This window comes from Erpetoichthys calabaricus, chromosome 3 (genome assembly GCF_900747795.2).
Source record: "Erpetoichthys calabaricus chromosome 3, fErpCal1.3, whole genome shotgun sequence".
In the NCBI taxonomy this organism is placed as follows: domain Eukaryota; kingdom Metazoa; phylum Chordata; class Cladistia; order Polypteriformes; family Polypteridae; genus Erpetoichthys; species Erpetoichthys calabaricus.
Window position 1 is genome coordinate 168,893,972 of NC_041396.2, and position 24,647 is coordinate 168,918,618.

A 24,647-nucleotide genomic window follows, 5' to 3' on the forward strand; every position below is an offset into this window, starting at 1 on the left:
AATGTCTTTCTTTAACATGTATTTAGAAAGTGCCTTTAGTTTAAATTATAGTAGGCTTTTAAAAGTTTCATTTGAGAAAAGATGCTATGATGTGATGATAGATGAACAATCACTCTGACACAAAGAGATAAGCTTTAATGTCTTCTTACCTCAGCAACATCAGTATCTGAGCTGGTCCCAAATCTCAATCCATGTGTTTAAATTCTCCCAACATATGGCATGCTTCATCTTTGGTAAACATAGTCAGTTGATTGGTAATTTATAATTGTAGTTGTCATACCTGTTCATCTATAGTGTTTACACGGCAATCTGAAGGTTCACCTGTTCTGACATTTCCCAGGAGAAGTCTTAAACTATGCCATTGTAAAAGTAACAAAGAGATATGTAAGAAGGGTGGGGCTTGTCTTGGGCAAAAAAGTGATACAAAAGTAAAGTACAATATAAGAAAGTTGTGTTTTTTAGTACAGATTCGTTCCCTGGTACATTGGTTAGCCAAATGACGACTAAATCACACCCGAGTCTTCTTTTATGTTTTGCTGCCAGAACAGGTAAAGTTGTTTGGAGGGGAAATGTGAAGTCACTGATCTTCAGATATATTTTCCTCCATTCTTAGAGCAGAAGCCAAAACCATGCTAGAGACTTTGTTACACTCTATTCCCTTCCCTTGTACACTCTTGAATTGGTCCAAGTAGGATACTCACCATGGGCCTCATGTATAAACGGTGCGTACGCACAGAAATGTTGCGTAAGCACGTTTCCACTTTCAAATCGCGATGTATAAAACCTACACTTGGCGTAAAGCCACGCACTTTTCCACGGTACCTCATACCCTGTCGTATGCAAGTTCTCCGTTAGGTTTTGCAGACTGGTGGCACCCAGCGTCAAAGCAGTGCTACTGTTCCTGTGTGGCTACCCTTTCTTAGATCTACATCCACGACAGCAGCTCAAGTGCTCCTTGTAGAACTGTTTGTACTTGCAAGTTACCATGAGGTAATTGTACTTATGATACAGTTCTAATATTGCACATCCTGAGCCACTTTATAAATCGCGTATTTACGTATGATGACAATATCATTTTTAAGATGAAATGCAGCAAAATATGTGGATTATATTATACAGATAAAACTTTAACTTTAACTACACGGTGCCGCAGCGCTAGCGAGCTTGTGCTTCGTTCATGGTTTGTTCCTGCCTCGCACTGTTTTCATGCTGTGGCTGGCGCGACACTGGAAGGATAGATGGATAGAATAATTAAACATTACGAAGATATTTCGATGTTCCTTAAACGTTTTGAAGAATCGGCGTTCTAAGCTTACAGATGGCTTAACGTCTATTACAGAGCTGATTGTGTGGCTATTGGGTATTAGGAGAAAGAAAAGTAAGGACAGGAATTGGAGGTTGGTATGTTTGAAAAAGACAGTACTTCTGTAATAAAGCATTTCATTGAAGGTCGCGCATGGCGCAGCAAGCATCTTGCTATAAGACATGAACAATCACAGCGCCACCGTGTTCCCATGTTTAATAACATGCTTTAACTCATATCATCATGAAAATGATATCACGTATACTTCTCAGTATTTTAATTACTCAGAGAGCTGTAATATTACAAACATAATGGATTCTGTGTCCTGTCGGAGGAAGAGCACGTAGTGATTCAGGCACATAGAGCACATAGAAGATCAAATACAAAACAAAGCATTGAACGTGCTACTTTAGTTACGATGGGATTTAAGAAACTAGTAAATTAAACGATTTTAAGATGAAGTTTATGATGTTCTACTTTAATGACAAAATAAACTACGTGATTAAAGTGGAAATTTCGAGATTAAAGTTAACATTTCGTGCTTTTTTCACACTGTGTGCCTTTTTTTTCACTGTACCCTAATAAGCTTTCATATGACACTCAGACGGTGGGCTACGACTCACCTTTTCACGCCGACTTTGATATGTGACAACTTTTTTATTTCGGGCACTGTGCGACTTACGTTGGGCTTAAGGTCTATTTATATTGATTTGCATATTCAAAGAGGCGTAATTCTGGGAGGAGTTGGGGCGGAACAGCAAGCGTGTGCACATGCGTTTATTTTCACGCTGAGCGGGATTTATGTAGCTGAAGAACGCAGAAGTTGGCAAACGCACAGATTCCTGCATCTGGATTTTTCTGTGCGTAAGCACATTTCGGCTTTTTTGCTTACGTCATGTTATAGTGCGAATTCTATGCACGGCGTTATGCATGAGGCCCCAGGGCATCATCAGATGCTCATTGTCTCTAACCATCAACATACTATTACCAGAAACAACTACCAAAAAAATCTCACATATATTGCGCACAATTTTCACTCATTTTAGTTCTCTAAAAATTGGGTTGTGCATTATACATGAGACTTAATTTTATTTTGGTATTTTCAATAAGACTGCACAGTAGGAATGTAGGTGCTTGAATTGATTAAGTGTATAAAGCACTTGGTTCCATCCGTGGTACCACTTCTCTGTTGGGTGAAGTTGAGTTACTGTCCTCCCCTCTCACTTCTGATGTCAGTGCTCATCTTTCGCTAACCACTCAGTCCGTATGCGCATTATACTGTATTATAGTCGGTAATTTTGACTTGATCGTAAATAGGTAAGTAGTCATCATGTTCCTTTAGTAGGTTATGATTTTAACTCTGTTAGGACAATTTTTTTTTCCCAAGGCTGAATATCATTCAAAAAAAACTCAATTCTCTCAAAAGCACACAAAGCAAATGTTTCTCACATAAATCAACGTAAAACATGCTGCTGTGTGCAGTGCACTGTTGCTGCATAATAGCCATCTCTGGTTTCATACATAAATCAACATAAAACGTCCCTTGTTCTCACTGTGTGTTTGCCGTCTCTGGCAGCAGTGACTGTGTGGGAGCGGTGGTGGCAGTTGCAGTGTGAAACAATCTGGTTTGTACCTCTTGTCATTGTACAATGTCAGTGGTGGCTCTCCCAGGCAAATATTGCCGTAGGCGCATTAGTTACATGAACGTGTTGAGCACCACGATCAGCTGAGGACCAACCAGCTGATGCAGCTACTGCACTTTCAGTTTAGATCTTGATCTTCAGTTCACTTGCACCAAAATTAGAGACCAACAAGTCAATTCAAAATAATAAAATATACCCAAAAACATTGTCCACTGAGTATTTTGCTTAGCACATTTGCTTCACTTTCTCACCATGTCAATGCCATTTTTGCCATTGTTTGCTTGACGATATGTCTCCTGTAAAGGAGGAACTTAAGAAAATAAAATCTGATTTTGTTATTATTTCAGGCGGCATGACCTGTCTATTACAACCTATAAATATTTCTGTCAATAAGCCGATGAAGGATGCTATCTGTCATAAATGGATTGTGTGGTTAAGTAACAGTAATCCAAAAATTTACTATTGGTGGCCATACACATCAACCAACTCTCTCAGAACTGGCCGAATGGATACTTATGGCTTGGGATAAATTAGATGCGCCTATAATTCAGCATGGTTCTCTCAAATGTTCCATTATTAATTATCTTGATTACAGCAAGGACGACATTTTGTAGGAGGATAAACAAGTGTCATCAGATGAAGATAATGATGGCGATATTTATTACAATGATATCAATGACAATAGATGCACTAGATGAGCTTCTCACTAGCAACAGTGATGATGACTGTTCTTCCATTTAGGTGTACTGTACCTATATTTAGGGTTATGAATTTTTGATTGGGTAATAAATATTATTACCTATAGGTAGATTTTGTAAAAAGTTTACACAATTTAAAATAAAATCTTGAAAATTAAAAAAATTGTTACCTAAAAAATTGTTACCTAGGTACTTTTCTACTTGTTGCTATGAGTATTATTAAAAATGTAATGTACCTATTTACCTAATTGAAATAAAAAATGATTATAATTGTTATTACTTTAAATTTTGTTTAAAAAACTACTGCAATTTTAATAACATCTTGAAAAGTTAAAGGTGTGCATTATATATGAATTTATTTTTTGCCTGAAAATTTTGGGCTAAATCCTCATGCTCATTATACACGAGTGCGCATTATATGCGAGATTTTACTGTACACCCTTCAATATCACTCAAAAAAGGTCTATAGCACTTTACAATATAACAGAAGCTAATGTCAACCAAAACATACAGAGCAATTAGTACAGACAACCTTGTGTGTTTTTATTGACAGTGAAGAAGTGAGAGTAATTGCAGTGAAATGTAGTGATGCCTTATTTTGTGAGAGTAGTGCTGCTTCCATTATTGCTGCTTAAAAATATAGCATGTTTTTATTTTATTTTATCTGACATGAACATTGGCTTATTTACTGGAAAAAAGATGGGAACCAAGTTAAATAAATAATACTAAAACAAAATAAGAAAAAAACCTAACTGGTGCTGTTGGACCTATCTAAGCAATATTTGCCCCACACAACAGGTGGGAAGATTTTTTCTTTCTTCAAGTTAGTTGTTTCTGTCTTTCCTTCACAATAATGATCAATGAGATACTGACTGAGGGTGGGTTTATAGGTCAAAGGTTGTCCTAGAAGTACCAAGTACCATTGTAGGCTACTGCCTCTTTAGCTGAGTAGCACATTTACAGAGGCTGAGAGGGTGTTTTACACTGCCTCTCTGAAATGATTACTGCTCCCAAAATAAATTTAATAGCGTATATATCACAACACAAAAACTACATGCAAACTTTTTCACAAATACATAAATACTCATAAATCATTTCTATTTATGTGTGCTGTTATTCTTCAGCTATTCACCCATACCCTTACCCATCAAAATAGAATAGGTGCACCAAATACATATTTTCAATAACATATATTTCAGACCTACTGTGAGTAAAGGTCTTTGCCAGTTTTACTCACATCAAAAATATGTACTAAAAATGGGTACTATCAAGCTAAAATGAATGAGGCATTTATAAATAAATTGTTTTACGTGTGACTCATCCATTATATGCTTATACAGCAGTGAACTAGTATGCATTCAGTATTCAGCAATTAGTGTTATTGTATATAGTTGAATTATTATAAAAATCATTTTACAGAATTATGTATGGAATTTATTAAATACTATGACATAGACCATGTCTTCTTGAGCATACTGTAATATTTTTTCTTACTGTGGTGTCATTTTTTGAGCATTTTCAAATGCTTTACATCCCTACAAGATGCGCCACCCAAATTTAAATGTTATGTAAATAATAAATCCACAATAACTAAACTAAACTGCTCACAAGTGTAGCAAACTAAAAAAAACTCGAGATTGGATTTTTTTTCTTCATAACTTACTAAATAAAACATATCAAACCTATCTATCTCTCAAAGTTGTCAATGTAAATAGCTTGAACAAAACACTTTACAACAATGCAAAAGTTATTTGAACTCCGTAGATAACTTAGTTTAGAAAATATATTCATTTCTTTGAACAGTCTGCAAAGGCATTTTTCGTAGGCAGTAAAAATCTATTTGTGTATACAGTGATCCCTCGCTATATCGCGCTTCGCCTTTCGCGGCTTCACTCCATCGCGGATTTTATATGTAAGCATATTTAAATATATATCGCGGATTTTTCGCTGCTTCGCGGGTTTCTGCGGACAATGGGTCTTTTAATTTCTGGTACATGCTTCCTCAGTTGGTTTGCCCAGTTGATTTCATACAAGGGACGCTATTGGCAGATGGCTGAGAAGCTACCCAGCTTACTTTTCTTTCTCTCTCTCTTGCGCTGACTATCTGTGATCCTGACGTAGGGGGTGTGAGCAGGGGGGCTGTTCGCACACCTAGACGATAGGGACGCTCGTCTAAAAATGCTGAAAGATTATCTTCACGTTGCTACCTTCTGTGTGCAGCTTTTAAGTATGCTGCACGGTGCTTCGCATACTTAAAAGCTCAAAGGGCACGTATTGATTTGTTTATCTGTCTCTCTCTATCTCTCTCTATCTCTCTCTCTCTGCTCCTGACGGAGGGGGTGTGAGCTGCCGCCTTCAACAGCTTTGTGCCGCGGTGCTTCGCATACTTACAAGCCAAACAGCCCTATTGATTTGTTTGCTCCTTTGAAGAGGAAGATATGTTTGCATTCTTTTAATTGTGAGACTGAACTGTCATCTCTGTCTTGTCATGGAGCAGAGTTTAAACTTTTGAAAAAGAGACAAATGTTTGTTTGCAGTGTTTGAATAACGTTCCTGTCTCTCTACAACCTCCTGTGTTTCTGCGCAAATCTGTGACCCAAGCATGACAATATAAAAATAACCATATAAACATATGGTTTCTACTTCGCGGATTTTCTTATTTCGCGGGTGGCTCTGGAACGCAACCCCCGCGATGGAGGAGGGATTACTGTACTACTTTTTTCTTTTATGCGGCTTTGTACAGTTTTTATTGCCTCTTTCTTCATTGTGCAAATTTTTTGTGCAAGTTTAACTGTGATAAGCCTCATGACAGTTCCTGTGCAGAATAACACAGAGGGACACTTCGCATGCCTTGCACATGAATCGAGCGCACTTTGCACTTTCCGAACAGCTTACATTTCCTGTGCTCTCACGTGACTATTTTTGAGGTCTCCACAAGCTGAACAATGGTGATGGATAAATTCTGGTAGATCTACTGTGATGGCTATAGAGACATTCCACAGAGTCCAGCAGACATCTGTTCTTGGAAGGTCTGGTGTGTCATCAGCTGCTCCACTCTGAGGCCACACAGTTGCTTGTGCCGCAAGTAGCTGTTTGTAACAGCAATGTTAAAGAAATAGTGCAGCACAGTCAGGTATCACTTCCTGCTCATCTTGCATGCAGAACAGTAGCTGACTAGCTGTTTAGACAGGCAAACTTCCCCTAAGTGAAGTGGTTTTAGTCCTTCACAGCTGTAGGAATCACAACCTCCAACCTCACATAAACCAAAGCTCGTTTTGCACAAACTCTTCACAATTTCTCCAGAATATGCAGTGTGTAGTGTAGAGTACACACTGACCTCTCATGTCCATCCACTTTTTGAACAGAAACATTCCGTCTTTTATCCACTGTGTGCATCTCTTTGGAGATTTATTTGTCAGTGTGTTGACCATGCTTTTTGGCACTCCAATTCAGGTGTCCTTGTAAGTCCAACGGGCTCAAAACCCCTAATCACACAGATCCCTGAAGAGCAGTGAGTTGGTATAGAAATTATGACAATAAATGTGATACTGAGATCTCAAAAAACCCTTTTTGACCAGTGATATCACTGCATCAAATGATAATCCCTTACCACTAACTACACTGGGCTTCCCTGTGTAAATGACAAAGTCCACATTGTATCAGCCAAAATAAAAAGTTACATGGCCTAATGTGTTGGCTTGTTCTTAGCCTTGATGGCTACCATGCATTCATCTGCAGCAACAATTTGGTTATGATGGTAGACAACTTTCCAGGCTGTACGTAGACTTTTAAAAAATGGTTGAATTTAGTGCAGATGGTTGCCCCATTCTGTTCCTTTTTTCTAGTCATTGACTGCATCTTCAGCTGGGTCATTCAAGTGCTTATTTAAGGTAATGATGAGGAACCAGTCTATGGACTTAACCTTTGAGGGTATGGGGCATGGAAGATGGTTTTCACACGCCACAATTCACTAACTTTAGGAAGCTTCAGGATGTCCATATATAGAGAGAGGCAATATATTTGTATATTTCTTCAGGTATGATTTCAGTCCACTTGTATTTCTTTTCAGCTGCAATATTTTTTGCTGCATTTTTGTTGGTGTCACAGTGTTTTGATAGTTGACTTGTCAAAGTACCATTTTGTGGGACAGCACTAGTCTTAATTCATTGTGCTCATTATCCAGATAGCTAGCTTGAGCCCTGTGTAAATTTTTCAAAACATTTCTTAAGCAAAAAATAAAGCACTTTGACAGAGAACAACTAGTCCAGAATCATATTGCACCAGTATAAAGAACATTTTTAAATAATGTAAATGCTGTTAGTGTCACTCCTGAGCAGTTTTGATATAAAATTATTGGGTTTGTGTTTAGTGGTTTGCATCCAATGAAGCAGTCTACTTTTTCTCTTTTTTTTTTTGGTTTGCGTACAGTATTGTTTACAATGCACTAATTCTGTAGTCTCTATGATCCAAGTAGTTCTACTCCTCCTCATAATTCTGTAGAGGTACTATATGAGGGAGTACTGTCAATGTGGGTGAAAGACATTAATGCGCAGTCTAACAGTGGCAATGTAATATAACTAACAAAGGATTAAAATGTATGAAAAAAACTAAAATACTCCTATGAATCATTGAAAGCCACACCACCACCCTACTCTTTGTGATATTTTAACAATCAAAAGAAATTACCGAAAATCTCAGATATAAGAAAGACTCTATTTATTTACAGTAATAAAAATGCTCAAAAGAGGGAAGAGTATGGGGTAACATCCATCCATCCATCCATCCATCCATTATCCAACCCGCTATATCCTAACTACAGGGTCATGGGGGTCTGCTGGAGCCAATCCCAGCCAACACAGGGCGCAAGGCAGGAAACAAACCCCAGGCAGGGCGCCAGTCCACCGCAGATGGGGTAACATAACTTATCAAATAAGAACCATTTACAAAATAAAAGCCTAGCTGTATCACAGGGCCTGTAATGTCCCAGCCTAGTAATTGGGGTAGTTCATCCACTTACTTACCTTCCAAACATTGGGCTCAAGCATCTAAATAATAATTTCCCTTGCATTGCCATCTCTTTTTCTCTCAATTGTCTGTCCACTCTACTTTTCTGCTAGTCAAATGTTTGTCCCAACTTGCTTCTTAACTCCATGGTCACGGTCTTTACACACTAGAATTACCTTCTATGAGTAATGACCAGTGTTAAGGTAGTACAAGAACCTCCTTAGAAAACTCCAGGTCATAGTAGTCTTTTTAGCCTTATGTCAATCCCCAATGACCTCTCACTCTTTCTAGTACCCTTTAAGAGTTTTCTCCTGAGACGCTCTATATACTGGCAGGGCTTACCACCCATAAACCTTCCCTGCCAAACTTCACTGATACTCTGACAACTCTTTCAATGTTGGGCCTGTACTACACATATGTATAGACCTGGGCCTTGTTTATTTCCATTTTGCTCTTTAATAGTTTGGTAAAAGTTTTGCATTGCACTAATAACATTAACAGTAATAGGCTACTGAATATTATAAGCTCCATAACCACAAGTAACACAAGATAGAAAATAACTTGTATTTAAAAAAAACATAATGCTGGCCATCATAATATTGAATTGCGCATATTAACTTGACTACATTTATATTAATTGAAAGGAAAAGATCTTACAGTAAAAAAAAAAAAAAAATGAAATTAAGTTTGTGACATACTGAAATAAAAAAAAGAAGTACTAACGGATACCATTGTGGAGCAACAGGCAGTACTGCTGCCTCACAGATCCACAGTCCATTGTTTATATACTAAACTCTGGCATTGTTTGTGGATAAATTGCAACCACCTCTGATGTTTGTAGGAGTGTTGTGAATTAGGAGTACCAAACACTAAAGAGTTTCACAGCACTTCCAATAATGCCCACTAGAGGGGCATATCACCGTATAACCTTGGCTAGTAATATGGGCAAGTGGTGAATCTTTATAAAATAATCTATTAATAATCTAATATGGGCAACAAAGGCAAAATGGATTTGCCTGAAACACAAGGCAATCCTCGCAAACAAAGCCCCAATACAGAATTTAGAGATGTAATCAAAAGGAACAGAGCAGAAGGTCAAATAATCCTAAATCACAAAAAGCACAGGAAAACACAAGTAAACTCACCACTCCCAGGCACGTTTGAAAATGAATTGTCATGAACTGTGGAAGACCATCCAGATTTATAGGGCAGAGATCAGTTCCTGGCATATGTGATTGGCAGATGGTTCCGCCTCTTGGGGGACCACCCAAAAACACATATGGAACACAGAAAATGCAATAGATATCCATCCATCCATCCATTTTCCAACCCGCTGAATCCGAACACAGGGTCACGGGGGTCTGCTGGAGCCAATCCCAGCCAACACAGGGCACAAGGCAGGAAACAATCCTGGGCAGGGTGCCAACCCACCGCAGTGCAATAGATATACATAGACAAAACCAAAAATTAAGGAAGGATGAACATAATCAATTTAAATAAGAGAATAAAAAATGAACAAAAGTGACACATAACTTGAATTTGAACCCCACCCTTCAGTAACTTCCAGCATCCTCAGTACACACACCTAATGAAATGGGAATTGCCCTTACTGGAGCCTATCCTGGACACTTGGAGTGCATGATGGGAATCAAGTTTGGATTATATGCCAGTCTGTCACTAGGCAACACTCAGATACACAATGTTACAACTTAAAAACACTGCTCACGTAGCAGCATTTTCTTCAGGATTTCAGCAAAAACATATATGGACATGACCACAACATACAAAATCCACACTGAAATCAGGCAATTTCATCAACTGTTTAACTCTGTGCTGTTTGTTATCTGAATAGTCTATAATAGCAATAATAATAATAATACAACATGTCACTCTTTAAACACTGTTTAATGATACTAATGTAAGACAGAAATTGACATCCTTTAAAGTCTCCAATCACCCTAACCTGTATATCTTTACAGTGTAGGACAGAATTGGGATACCTGGAGAAAGCCAAAGCAAACAAACTCCACAATGACCAGGTTGGAATCTGAGCCCAGGTTTCCTGGTGCTGGGTTAAGTGCTGTGCCAAACTGGATATGTCCTACTTACTTTTTTTCTTTTTCTTTTCATTTTCCCTGATACTTTGTTACATTTTAAAATGTATAACCTTCTGTCTAGACATTTTCGTTTGTTCTCTTTAGTTACTGCAGTGCTACACCTAGACATTAAATGAAGTGTAGTCATATTCTGTACATGGTATACTAGAGTATGATATTTTTAAATTGTAAAAGAAGTAAGTCAGAATATAGTATTAAACAACTTTATTCATAAAACCAATGTTGCCAGCCTACTATTTTTAGAAACATTTGCACAGATGATCCATTAGAAATGCCAACGCTGGTTTTTAAATGTGTCGGTATTAACACATGTAAGAACCCTAAGGCAGTGTGAGCTGCCATGTCTCCTTTATCTCTTTCGAGCTCCATTTGTCATGTTTGTGTCAATCGTTATAGAAACACGAACGTGTGGCAATTGCATGGATGAACATTATGTGTTTACGTATTGCATCCTAATGTGTATGTGAACATGTAGGATCATTGACAGCTCAGTGATAACCTGCACTATGGAAAGAGAGGAGCATTATCAGGGTAGCCATTAGTGCAAAACACAAAGTACGGAAATCGGAGAACTGCAAACAGTGCCAATACTAACCACTAACTAGTGAGATGAAGCATCTCATTGTAAATGTTTTAGTGAACACAAGGGCCTATAGGGATACAGAACTAGTAAATACAGAGAGATAGTAGTCCAGAAGCTTTGTGTATAAGTTAAACGAGACAACCTTATTAGAAACTCTGATAGATGGGTATTATACCGTATAGCCTAAAATGCTGCATTTTCTCCTTTAAGCTTTTTTTTCTTCTTCTTCAATAAGTGTGATGCTTCTAGTATGTTATTGTTCTCACCCTGAACCTGTGTAGATGCACCTCAACCATATAGTATTTCTTCTGATTAACTTGTGTTGTATGGTTGTGCAGTGCTTAACACCATACTCTCACAGCTCCAGGTGACAGAGTTTGAATCCTAGTCCAGCCACTGTTTAGAATGTTGACTTTCATCAACGTGCATATATAAGATTTTCTTTCATATCCTAAAGACATGCAGTTCACAATGACTGAAATCTCTAAATGGGCATTCCATGAGAGTAGGTAGAAAATTGTGTGAAAGGTGCTGACCCTTGTGGGGATGGTCCCTGCCTTAAGCATAATGCTGTCAGCCCCCCACCCCCACCATGATCCAGATAAAGAGGGTTAGAAAATTAAATGAGAGATATTAATGTTCAAACTTCCATCCATTTTCTAATGAGATGGCAGTCTATATTAACATTCATCCTTTTTTCACCCACTTCTTTTTTCCTTAGGCAGGGTAGTGCAAGTCAATGTAAAAAAAGGTAAATAAGGAATTATATTTTGAGATGTGTGAGGAAACCAATGCTTTGGGGTGAAATCACAGAAGCCAAGTGAGAGCATACAAATGCTGCACAGATGTTGTTGCTGGGCTGAGCAATGAAGATAAAAAAAAATTATACTTACTATTTTGTTGGTGTGCTTCCGTTTAGATTATGAAAGTTTTTTTCTTTGTAATCATAATAATTGAAACCTGTCTTGTATATATAAGTAAAATGTAGATTTTAAACAGTGCTTTATTTCATTATGTACTTTTGCAATCATTTTACAGTTGTGCTTATGTACATTAATTAAGAAAAAAGCCAAGAAGGACAAAACCAGGGTACTTTTTTCACCCTTTGTATTTTGGTAATGCACCAGAAACTGTCTTACTAATTAGTAGCAACCACACTGATAGAAAAAATAAGCACATCCATTAGCACTCTCATGGAAAATCATTTAATACAAAAAACATGTTTTGACAAAAAAAATGCATGTTTCGACTGCATTTACAAAATTGTTTAAGCTCGGATAAGCCAGAAACATGTTTTTCACTGCTTCTGTATTTAATCCATGTCCCAATCTGCTCTTCTTCAGCAAGATGAAACAATGACAAAGCCACCATACAGTGGTCATCAAGCTTTTAAATTCTGATTAAATCTGAATTCTTCACCAGGTCTTGCCACAGCTCTGAATTAAGCCACTTTAAATGCAATTACTGAAGCTGGCTGAACATCAAGAACATCCATTAAAATAATTGATTGACCATGCTGTTCTAGGAGGTATTTTATGAACAAACTATCATGACAGGGCCAGAGCTGTTCAGACGAAAAGCACAAAGGCAGGTAAAAATCTATTAGCGTCTAATGAGAGATTCACAAGCTAACTGGAGTTTGTTCTCTTTTTTTTTTGCAGCTACTTCAAGGAACCATGGTGTCTGGCCATATATCATGATCGCTTTAATGATTTCAAAAGTGAAGTACACCAGATCATGTCAGCTCGACAGGTAAAATATATGCATCCAATAGTGTAGGACATGGCATTTCTCACATGGTAATGTGGTTAAGTATAATTTTTGAGCAGTTAAACAAGTGCAGATGTATTAAACCTAACACTATCACAAAATTTAAACAATCAGAAATTTGCTGTTTATTTGATTCATTTTGTAGTATGTGTCACTTTCAGTATAACAGTAGTGTACAGAACAAAAAACAATAAGAACACACCTGTGTAGTTGTTGACTTTCCTGTGCAAAACAGAGCAGCTCAGTTCTAATCAGAAAGACAGGGCCTGTCCCTTGTGTCCAGAAGAAATGAGCCTAATATAGCCAGGTCATTCTCCAAAATGGAACAGTCTGTTTCTGTGCAAGAGAGACAAATGGACAAAAATAGGATTTCTATTAACATCAAAATTACAAAAAAAAAAAATGATTTGGTGCTATCCATAGATGATCTATAGTTTAGTTTGTGTTTGTTTATGTTTAGATGGAAGACTCCCCATCGGTTACAGAACTGATACAACAAGTAATGGAAGAGGAACACAACCTATCAAGTGAACCCAAAGAATTCATCAGGATGAAGGCTTTGAAATGTGGCTTTAAACGTCCTGTGGAAAAATGTGTCCTAAATTATCTGAAGTATAATAGCTACCATCTGTCAATGTATGCCCTACCTGGGCTTATCTAGCCATGCCAGGTTCTGCACACTAGAAGATGCATGGAGACTACCTTTACAATGGCAGTGTTGCATTAGTTCAGCTTAGTACAATTTTGAAAAAGCAATCAAAAAAATGATGTTGCCTTTTGATCATTGTACTTTTTCTCTGTAACGTGTTCACTATTATAGCAAATGCTTTCTATTTTTTTATTGTACAAGATCTGTATGGGAAGAAGTAGAAAACTGGAGTATCATGGGAAGCCAACAGATTGTTTTTACATATATTTGTAATAATTCAGCAACTTCCACTAGATAGATAGATAGATAGATAGATAGATAGATAGATAGATAGATAGATAGATAGATAGATAGATAGATAGATAGATAGATAGATAGATAGGATCCACAAGTATAAACCAAGTCTATGTATATGTATATTCATACACACAGACACATACAGCATGTAACAAAACTGCAAGTGTCAAATAAGCGCTGAAGTTCTGGATTTACAGGCAACCTCAAACAAATTATATCCCATTCTTTCTTAACAGCATACCACAGACAGACTAAGGGTAAACATGGATGGCTTTAAAGTTTTATTTGTGCTACTTTCTTCCACTTACAGTAAATTGTGTTTATTTGTAAAATACATCATTATTTTCATTGTTATACATAACATTAATAAAGTGATACGACTACTTATGGTTCTGAACCTTTTTTTTTCTTCTTTTAAGTCTAGATTTATGAATAAGTTTTTATTCTTTAGAAAAGCAAATTTGGCGTCATCGGTTTGAGTGTACAAGTTCAATTTCTCCAGGCTGCTTTTTATTTCTTTCATTAAACGGGCGCACGAGTTCGGAGATCCTGGGCCTTTAAACTGGTACTGTGTGTGTGTAAGTGGGTGAGTTGTTCGTTCCTGCTTTGCGCTTCAGAGATATGTCTCCACACAATAATGGTAGCCTACTATGCGGATTTTAAAATGTATTGATAGATGTGATGGCAATGTGATTATTAAAATAGAAATCGAGGTATTCAATTGTCAACCACAGTTTGCATGGTAACGCCACGGTTAATACTGCTACCCGAGAGTTGGGTTCAAAACCCACTAATGATTGTACATTCAATTAATTCCATGGACTTTCTACAGGTAATCCGATTCTTCCTCGTGCATCCCAAAAATGTGCAGGTTAGGCTGACCGACATCTTTAAAAGTTACCTAGCATGAGTTACTGTACCCTGCAAGGCACTCACTTCGCATCTCCACCGCGGAAAAAAAGCAGGTTGAGAAAATAGATGCTACAAGATCCGCAGGTTCTGCAGAACCCGGCACATATTCCATTTAATGAGCCGCCGCAGTGACCATTTTTAAAAGTTAAAGATACGCACCTCCTTGTACGTAGTGGAACTGGATTAGCTGTTCAAAACGACTTTTGGCGCTCAATTAACACCTTTGATGAAGGTGCTGTCGTGTCTGCAACGCTGAAAGATCCCAATAGGTGGAAGGCGTGCATTTTATGGATCTATGTATGTATATATGTATTAGTAACTCATTATTTTAACGACTAGTCGTGGCGTTAGACGTTTTAAATGGCATATGTGCATTTCGTTCAGGTGACGCCCGACTGGCTGAGGCGCGCGAAGGGTCGCCGCCGACTGGCAAGTTTGAGCGGGCATTGTGCGCATCACTCACGCGGGCGCCTTCTTTTACGTAAACGGGGAAGCGGCGCGAGCAGGTTGGCGTTGAGTGTGCTTTACCAGCCCTTTTTTTTAACGCGCCTTGAAGCACGAACGTACAAGCACAAAGTAAGATGTTTAATGTCTTTTATTTGATTTAAAATTGAAATTGGCTTCAATGTAATCTTGCAAGTATTTTACTTTAAAACTACATGTTGCTCGCTGTCTCATCTTTGAAACGGTATTGCTGATAACGTGCTGCAATTAAAATCTCAATAAAATATGGTACAGGCGTCTTTGACACATTCGGTATTTATTGTGTGTGTGTGCTTGTCGCTAGCTCCGTACTAACTGTGCCTGTTGTATGCCTCTGATTTCAAGAAGCTCTTTAATATTTATAGAAAGAACGTTTTTTTTTTTCTTTTTCTCGGAGTACTGATAACGTCTGTTACTAAAGTGGCTGTGTGCGCTTTGGGAAGGAGGGACAGGCAGCTGTATGCTAATAAGCCCCAAATCTGCCCTCCATCTCCCCGACAAGCGGCGGGGGGCGAGAGGCAGCACACGCTGGCCATTGAGCAAACGCACGCGCCGCCTAAATAATAACCGAGGGCTCGACACTTCTTGAAGCGAGAGACGAAACATATATGGGGAAAATACATAGAAACGGATTGAAAAGTTCCCGCTGTAGCTAAAAAACCGTTCTGTGGGCACTACTCTTACAACTTTAATAATATATTGGTGCAGGTTTAATTGCTGTATATATTGTAATTGTGTTTTGAATTGCCGCTTTCGCATAAAACAAAGTAAAAATGCGACATGTGAATTTAGAATGTTATATCTGTGGAATTAGAAATATTAATTTATGAAGGGATGGGTGATACGGTACAGGAGATTAAAAAAGGCGAACGTATAACGCGTGCGTTGCGGCATGGAGCGGCCTTTCTGGCTATTGTCTTATTCTGCCGTTTTATGGATTGCTCTGGTTATTAATAAATAATTGATAGCCTAAAGGGGCTGCTGCTGTGCGTAATGTGGAGGGCCTCAAGTCGAGTGTTTATAGGAATTGCTCCCGTTTTGCCCCCATCCCTGAGGCACGCGTGAGCGCAGTGACAATCCATCTCCATCCTGCAGTATTGTTGGAAAGATTAGCATAAAGCTGCTGTGTGTCCATGTCAAATAATTACACATCCAGCGTATTACAGACTTCGGGGGCATTTTTAATCCCCTACATGTCGGCCGAGCATTGCTTCCGCCACGCTTTTTTTCCCCATCTTTTTTCATTAAACAAAATTCTGGCACAGTTTGAATTTCACTTTCCAAAAAAAAAGCTTATCTAAAAATCCACAACCCTCAAAGCTATGTGAAATATAAATCATAAACGACAGAGGGCTGAGTTTGATTCAGAAACAATATCAGAAAAAGTAAAAACGAAAATGCGAAATTGTCTGTACAGCCTTGTTATTATTATTATTTTTTTTACCCATTAACCGGTTGAAGTGTTTGTAATACGTAACTTAATAACATAGCAAAGGGTTCTCATCCTCATCCAATTTCTGGACCTGCTGCACCGCTCAAGGTCCACACTAGAGTAATGATGTTTGCAGCTGCTTAGAAAGGACGCATTTCAGGAGGACACGTCGATGCTTTTTCTGATTCCCATGAGGTAACTTTATGAAAACGTTGTTACGTCATAATATAGGGAACTGAGGAAAAAAAAATAGCTGTTATGCCCCGATTATGTACTGTCCACACCGTATACAGTATACACATCAGTAAGAAGTGTCGGTAACGTTACTTTATACAGAAAAATCCAAATAGTTTGGTCATTCCCATTTTTGGCACCGTATTGCTGATTTGAGAGAGTATCACACACATCTAGTCCATCAATTTCCTCCCCAATTATCTAGTTCAATTCCTCGAGGGGGTGGAACCTATCCCGGTAGCACTGGGCGTGAAGCGGGACATAGGCTGGAACAGGGAGCCAGATATAAATGTTTTGCTAGGCAATTTAAGCAAGGCAGCGTTGAATGAAACCGCACGGCTGGCGGTTCAGTCTCCGACTTACTGTGCACCAAGAACAACTAAATTAACATGCGCCAACTTTGATATGTAAACATTTTACTATTGATCTCTCTCTCTCTCTCTCTCTCTCTCTCTCTCTCTCTCTCTCTCTCTCTCTCTCTATATATATATATATATATATAATGTTTATAAAGATAGGTCTATTGCCATGAAGCCTACTGAACGCGAGGACTACCTCTTCCCAGTTAATCTGTTTGGCACATTTTCGTCAAGATGGACCCTCATATCATGATGGTAGTGGGGAGGTGCTCCATACTAATGGAAATAAAACTGTCCCTCATCTCCAATCTCCTCTCGAATGCGTAGCCTGACGGATTCATACAGCAAGTTAAAATAAACGGAACCAGTTGCCTTAAAAAACATTGTATTTATACTCATTCAAAGTGTGTATACATTTTTGGAATTTCTGTCAATTATATATGCATGCTGCTGGGAAGACTAGAAATTCTTTATTGCGGCTACAGCCGTGCTTAGGAAGTACCAACCTATATTTTTTATAACGGATCATTTGTACAGTGAACATCATCTTATAGGCACTTTACCTATCTATACAACAACTTTCCTACAATTGTAAAGCACTTTCCCAAATATAATTGTTTACAGCTTTATCTTACAGGCAGAGTGATTAACGTTTTGAGGGACAGCCATTGAGGAGTAGGTCTGTTATTAGCCGGTAGCATTTGGTTAAGGTTTAGTGAGCTAACACAGCGTGTTCATAGTTGGCACCTCATCACTCAAGCCTCCCCTCCCCAAGTTCATGCTCTATAGAAGCGCTATATAAATGTAATGAATTATTATTATTATTATTATAGTGCCACAGTGGCTTGAAATGTTGACTAAGTTTGCAAACTCTGAATCCAATCAGTGCATGTGCATGTACAGTCGAACTGTCTGTTCTTAAATCGTGGGGTTGACTTGTCCACCTACTTCTCCGCAATTTTCATCCCACTTCCAGAATTGTTTTTCTGGAAATTGCTACTCGGTGGAAAAGAAAAATGGTTTTAAAATCGCATTAATTGAAATGAAACCGTGCACTTTAACGGATCTCGTCTCAACGTTAACCAATTTCGTAGGATGTCGAAGCTTTTTTGGAGTCACGACGTATTTTTTACACATGTTGATGTCATACACTTGTTTCCATAAGCATACCCTGTTGTGACAACGAAGTAAAGAAAAGGTCTGGTTAAAGAAAAAACACACCTACACCACATTAAAAAACCCTCACGAGTCAATATGCCGAAGTGATTTTAGTCAAGAAAGGATGTGGCTCGGCCTTTTTTTTTTGTTGGTCTGGACGCTTTGTTCGGGCTCCGTGATCACACGCAGCACGCGTCTGTCTTTAGGACAGATTGCTTGTGAAGCCCCATTTCTCTGTGGAGAGGTCAATTTCCTTTTCAAAGACATGCGGGCCCTACAGCTTGGGGAGGGATGGGCAATTGTGCTCGGAGACAGGCTAGCCTATTTTATTATTTATTTATGCGTACAATGTCAGATTTGAGAACGGGGGTGTTAACCCAGCGCCTAACTGACACGTGCCATGCTCACACACATTCACATTAACACGAAAGTAATAAATTAAGGTTGAATAATTCACGGATTTCACTGTATTTCATTTCTCTATCTTTGAAAATCATGTTGGATGAGTGATGCGTTCTGCATTCCCGATCAACATATCAGGTGAATTAAAAAAGTGTAAGAGAAAGTGGTCCAGCACATGGTTCAAATTTTCCAAGATAATCATATATTCCCACTTACTAAGTGTACCGAGGAGGTCAGTCCCCTTTCTAATAAAACACAGCTTCAAAGGTGCAATTTGTTGAACAGTGCAAAGAGACCATGGGAGAGGGAATTGCGTTTTTTCAGACTTCTTAAGTGACGTATACTTTTGTCAGCGCATAAACATCTTCGTTACAAAATACTGCCAATCCCCTCGCCACCAGACCCCCCAACCCAAATACACACACACACGCATACGTTATATTCAAAACCTTCTATGTCCAAGCGTACGCCCCGCCACCAAATTTTAAATGCTGATGATTCTGATCGTGACGGACATTTCCATTTGGCAGAACAGTGGCCCCCAAAGGAGGCACACAAAGCCGTGGCACGTGTGCATTTGTATTGAAAGTCGTCAGACCGTAAAAAGAGGAGGGTCCCGGCGTGTGCCTTCATTAAGGAGGGGCAAAGCGCGCAGAATGATAAAAAAGCAGGTACATCTGCTAACCAATCTGTATCCCTCCTAATATTTTCCTCCGAAACTCGGTGCTTGCATCCACCCCCTAGCAAATCCACCGGGATCTTGGTGCCATCTGATTGGCCGCGGATATGGAAACAAGGGGCGAGAACAATGGCATCATTGCTCCTTAAAAAGAGTGCAGCTATGCCTTAGAGACGAAAGCATTTCGGGAACGGAAAGATCAATAGCAGGGAAATACTCAAGGAATTACAGTTCCCGTCTCTGTTAGCCATTTCTTGGCTACGACTGGATTTTTAAACCGTGTTTTTCTTCGAGTGTAGTTTTTTTTTTATTATTTTGTAAGTGCCTTCAGTTCTTCGCCAAGATGCCCAAAGGTTTTCTAGTGAAAAGAAACAAGAAATCTACACCCGTCTCGTACAGGGTCCGCAGTGACGAGGAAGACCCGGATCCGTTGAAGGCTTTGCACAACTCGAGCTCATCTTCTGCTTCTCCACCAGTATCGGCGTCATCCAGCCCGGACCGCGCTGCAGCATCACCGCACAATACCTCCTCTTCCTCTGATGGACAGGATGCTAGACCCGTGCAATTCGGCAATCCGGAGACGGTGTACCAGGCACTCTATAGCCCCACCCGTCCCATCAGCAAGGAGCACGAGAGGAAATTTTTTGAGAGAAGTTTTAACCTGGGATCCCCAATCTCAGCTGAATCCTTTCCGACTCCGGCTGTTCTTACCACCCTTGACCAGCTCCTGTTTGCTCCAGTGGATTTGAAAATCGGCTCTAGTAACAGCAGCTGTAGCAATGTGACAGCAGTCCTCCCGGCGGCTGTGAGAAGTGCTCACAAGAGAGCCCCGCCAGACTCTGAGCGCAAAAGCAAAGCGGCGGCTAAGAAACCCAAAGCTATTAGGAAACTTAATTTCGAAGACGAGGTCACCACGTCTCCAGTTTTAGGCTTGAAGATAAAAGAAGGACCAGTTGATCTGAAGCCTAGAACAGTCTCATCCGGCGGCAACAAACCTCTGGGGGAATTCATCTGCCAGTTGTGCAAAGAGGAATACGCGGACCCCTTCGCTTTAGCTCAGCACAAGTGCTCCAGGATAGTGCGGGTGGAGTACAGATGCCCTGAATGCGATAAAGTCTTCAGTTGTCCTGCTAATCTGGCATCCCACCGGCGGTGGCACAAGCCAAGACCCCAGAACCCGAACGCCGGACCAGTCGTTCCCGGAGCCAAGTCAGAGAGTGTCAAGCCTCCTTCGGGAGATCTGAAAGACAAGGCAACTGAGGAGCTAAAGGACCCGAGGGGCGAGGCAGCGAGCGATCGCGACACCCCCAGCCCGGGGTTATCAGAGTCAGGTTCTGAGGATGGTCTCTACGACTGCCAACACTGCGGTAAGCGCTTCAAGCGCCAGGCTTACCTGAGGAAACACCTGCTGAGCCACGCCGGCGCATCCAGCAAGGCGACCTGCGACGAGCAGCTCCTGTACTCAGCGGCTTTTGCTAACAGCCAAGAGATCGAGAAACCGCCCCGCGCGGAAAGCCACAGCCCCGCGCCTTTAAATCTTAGTCCCCTGGAGTGCCACTTGTGCCCCGTTTGTGGCGAAACCTTCCCCAACAGGTCGGCTCAGGAGCGCCACCTTCGTCTGCTGCACTCCTCCCAGGTGTTTCCGTGCAAGTACTGCCCAGCTACTTTCTACAGCTCTCCGGGACTGACAAGGCACATCAACAAATGCCACCCCTCCGAAAACCGGCAGGTGATCTTGCTGCAGATGCCTGTGCGCCCGGCGTGCTGAAACGCCCAAAGTTGTGCCTTAAAAAAAAAAGACTTGCACCGGCCACTCTGTGGAGCTCTACACTTGAATACTATATTTTTCAGATTTCTCCTTAAGGTAGTTAAAGAAAAGAAAAGAAATTAGATTGACTGTTCTAAGTATTTTTATAGGACCTCTGCACATGATCCAATGTTTTAGCTTCTAGACCTAAGAAAGGTTGTCTCAATAGGTGTACCTATGTAAACGCCTTCAATTCACAGGCTGTGCATTTCTCTTCTTACTTTATTAGCTTTAATATAGCTTGTGAAGCGCTGGACATTGACATTTAGCTTTGTCTTTGAACAAATCAAAGTCTATACGTTCCTTTAGTGTAGCCATAAATGCCTTGAATTAGCGTCCTTTTCCACATCGACGATCCTTGCTGTAAACTGCCTTAAAAATCATTGTGATCTCTCATATATATGATTGTCTTCACTTTTAAATGGAGTTGGTATGATTTGAATGTTCTATTTTTGGTTCTAATTATTATTTTTATTTATTTAATTAATTTATTTATTTATTCAAATCGAAATTATTGTTTGCTTTCTTTTTGGGTTGTCGTTTGTATGTATATTGTGAAATCGATGATAAATTATTTTGATGTTTCGTTTTACATGTTTTAGCCAAATAACTGTTTTTGTCAGAATGGTTTCCTGAGTCTTTATAAATGTTGTGGATGGTTTACAAATTTATTACAATCTCCAACAGCTCTTGTAAAACGTAACAGCTCTTAATTTAGATGCAAACTTTTTTCTACACAGGTTATTTTTCTTAAATGTTAGCTTTTATATAGTGCTTTAAACGTATGTTTTCAACTGTGTTTGCTATGTCTTCAAATAAAAAAAATATTTTCAAACTGAAACGCCCAGTTTCTCTCTGTTGGATTACAGATGTTGATGATTTTTTAAAGAAATCTAAGTTGTATACTTGGACCTGTTGAAAACGAATAGAATATCCTAAGTTTGTATATACAAATACCAATATATCATGAAATCAACGAGGCTTGTATTAAAGTACATTCTATTGAGAAAAGAAAAAAAAAAAACAAACCATTTTTGCACGTCGAGCTTTCAGCCCGGAAGCGTTCTTCAAAATAGTTTTCTTTGAGGTCCGTCAGTACATCGGTAACGGCTCTTTAGACGTTTTCAATCACTGTGATTAATTTCGTCACAGACCTCGCATTCATTCACTGCATTCTTACATATAGCGCTCTCGGCTGGCTCGGAACACCTCACAATTTTGCAATGAATACACATAACTGTTTGCATATTGTGGAATTATCTGTCTACAAATACTGACAAGCAGGGTTGATTTGTTTTCTTTACTCCTGGCTACAATGTGATACAAAACAATTGTAAAACCGCCGTTCGTGGAGGACTTGATAACGGTATTCCTCCACATGAAATAAAATTTACCAATCATGGTATGTGAAATAAATCACGGAGATCAAAGTTATCTACGCTCCTTAGCTTTACTACAAGTGTGGTGGATTGGATACGAGTGGAGCTATTAAAATATAGCTTGCTTTTGCTCACTAAGGACGCAGCATGACACTGTGCCATTTTAAATTTGTATAAATACTGTCAAAAAGTTTGGTTCTATTTTTTACGTTTCATGGTCTATATAATTAATTTCACGTTCATCAAGTAACGCTTAGTTACCCTACCTCTGCTGGAATATACGGATGATTTTTTTTTTGTACTCGTAATAATATGTCTAATAACGCATAATTCCGTCAGAACTTTGCTGTAATTATAACATAGTAAACACGTAACATGATCAAAAGTACGTGTAGGCGCCGTTTCTGCAAAAAAGATATATAAATTATTTTTTCAGACAAACAAATGTTACACGTCTGAAGAAAGTGCCGCAGCGCGGACCCTTGAGACCGGCTCGTATATGGGCTCCAAACATTAAGTGCATTTCATTATCACATTTTCAGGCATCAATAAAAGGCTTTCAAAAGAACAGCTCTGCAACCGAGGCTGAACAATGGGATTCAGAGGTACTCGAATGATCTCACTGGCAAATATTATCATAAAAAAATAATAATAATAGTGCTGCGAGTTATTCCGTGCAATCCAATTTGTGCACCTCGTCTACTTGCTTCGCTAACAAGAATTAAATGATGCCGAGCTTGATTATAGGAACTGTATTCAAATAACATGTACGCACATATTATATTATATCTTTTGTTCTAATTTATGAACAAGTAATTGCAGGTATCTTTGAAAATTCAAACAATATAATTTGCGTACGCGCGAGTGTACCCAAATGTTATGGAGAACAATCTTGCATAATAATATATTTCTTCTGATTCGAAAATATAGAAAGGTAATTTGAAAGTACCTAGAATGTCTTGTAATGGTACAATAGAAACCTACTTCAACGGGATTGTCAGAATTTATTGTATCATCTCTCCACGTTTATTACGTACTTATTGATGTCATGTTAACCTGGCCGTTCCTCAGCGTGCACAAACATATTTTGAGTCAAATGTTCTCTTAGTTATATGCAACAACATTTATACTGTATATGTGTTGTTTAGCAGCAAAGGTTTCAGTAAATACGTCAAGAAAAATGGTTTAAATTAATAATAAGCATGCTTTTATAAAAACGTCCGTGTTTTAATTTTACTTTTATTCTGGATGTATTCTTTGGTCTTTGACTTTTAGAGAAAGTTAAACAGTATACGAATACTTAATCTGATTAATTTGAAAAATCAGACAGAAAGAAAAATTTGATTCGTATTTTAATTATGTCACTGGAAACATGAGCTCATGCCTTATGTCGACTCTTCCCTACTCATTCCGTGTTTGTTCTACCGCGGTAATTCGTTTTCATTGCAACAAGTGACTTATCTTTCCTTGAGCAGTACAACACACTGCATAACCTTTGTGTCCATGAAGGTCGATGTATTGGGTCCTAACTTTACTTTTGTTTAATTTCCGAAGCTTGCAAAACCCTACGATTTTCAAATTAGCCAACGTAAAGTATGTCAACACGTGCTTGGTCACTTCAAAGCATGTTGCCTGCTTTCAAATGAGTATTGGTGTGAATGTCCATAACATTAAACATTCATTTTTTTAATGAGTAAAAAGTTAACTTGCAGCATAAATTTCACTGCCCAGTTTTAGG

At 39.0% G+C, this 24,647-nt stretch overlaps 2 protein-coding genes across 2 annotated transcripts in view; both read left to right on the forward strand.

The window, feature by feature from the left end:
* The window catches only part of cfap61 (cilia and flagella associated protein 61), a 208,715-nt gene extending 194,266 nt beyond the window's left edge, over window positions 1–14,449 (forward strand). Inside the window, exons 24-25 of the mRNA XM_051925561.1 lie at window positions 13,010–13,100; window positions 13,579–14,449. Coding sequence (XP_051781521.1) covers window positions 13,010–13,100; window positions 13,579–13,779 — 292 coding nt within the window. The 3' untranslated portion in view covers window positions 13,780–14,449. The remainder of the gene's footprint in view (window positions 1–13,009; window positions 13,101–13,578) is intronic.
* A 5,200-nt stretch (window positions 14,450–19,649) lies between these two features.
* On the forward strand, window positions 19,650–22,343 carry LOC114648462 (insulinoma-associated protein 1b-like). Its single transcript, XM_028797518.2, has one exon. It carries the CDS (start codon window positions 20,067–20,069, stop codon window positions 21,489–21,491), a length of 1,425 nt encoding a protein of 474 aa, XP_028653351.1. The 5' UTR covers window positions 19,650–20,066; the 3' UTR covers window positions 21,492–22,343.
* The last annotated feature ends 2,304 nt before the right edge of the window (window positions 22,344–24,647 follow it).

Excerpts from the sequence above, each read along its gene's own strand:
- LOC114648462 (XM_028797518.2), top strand. The coding sequence starts at position 20,067 with ATGCCCAAAGGTTTTCTAGTGAAAAGAAACAAGAAATCTACACCCGTC.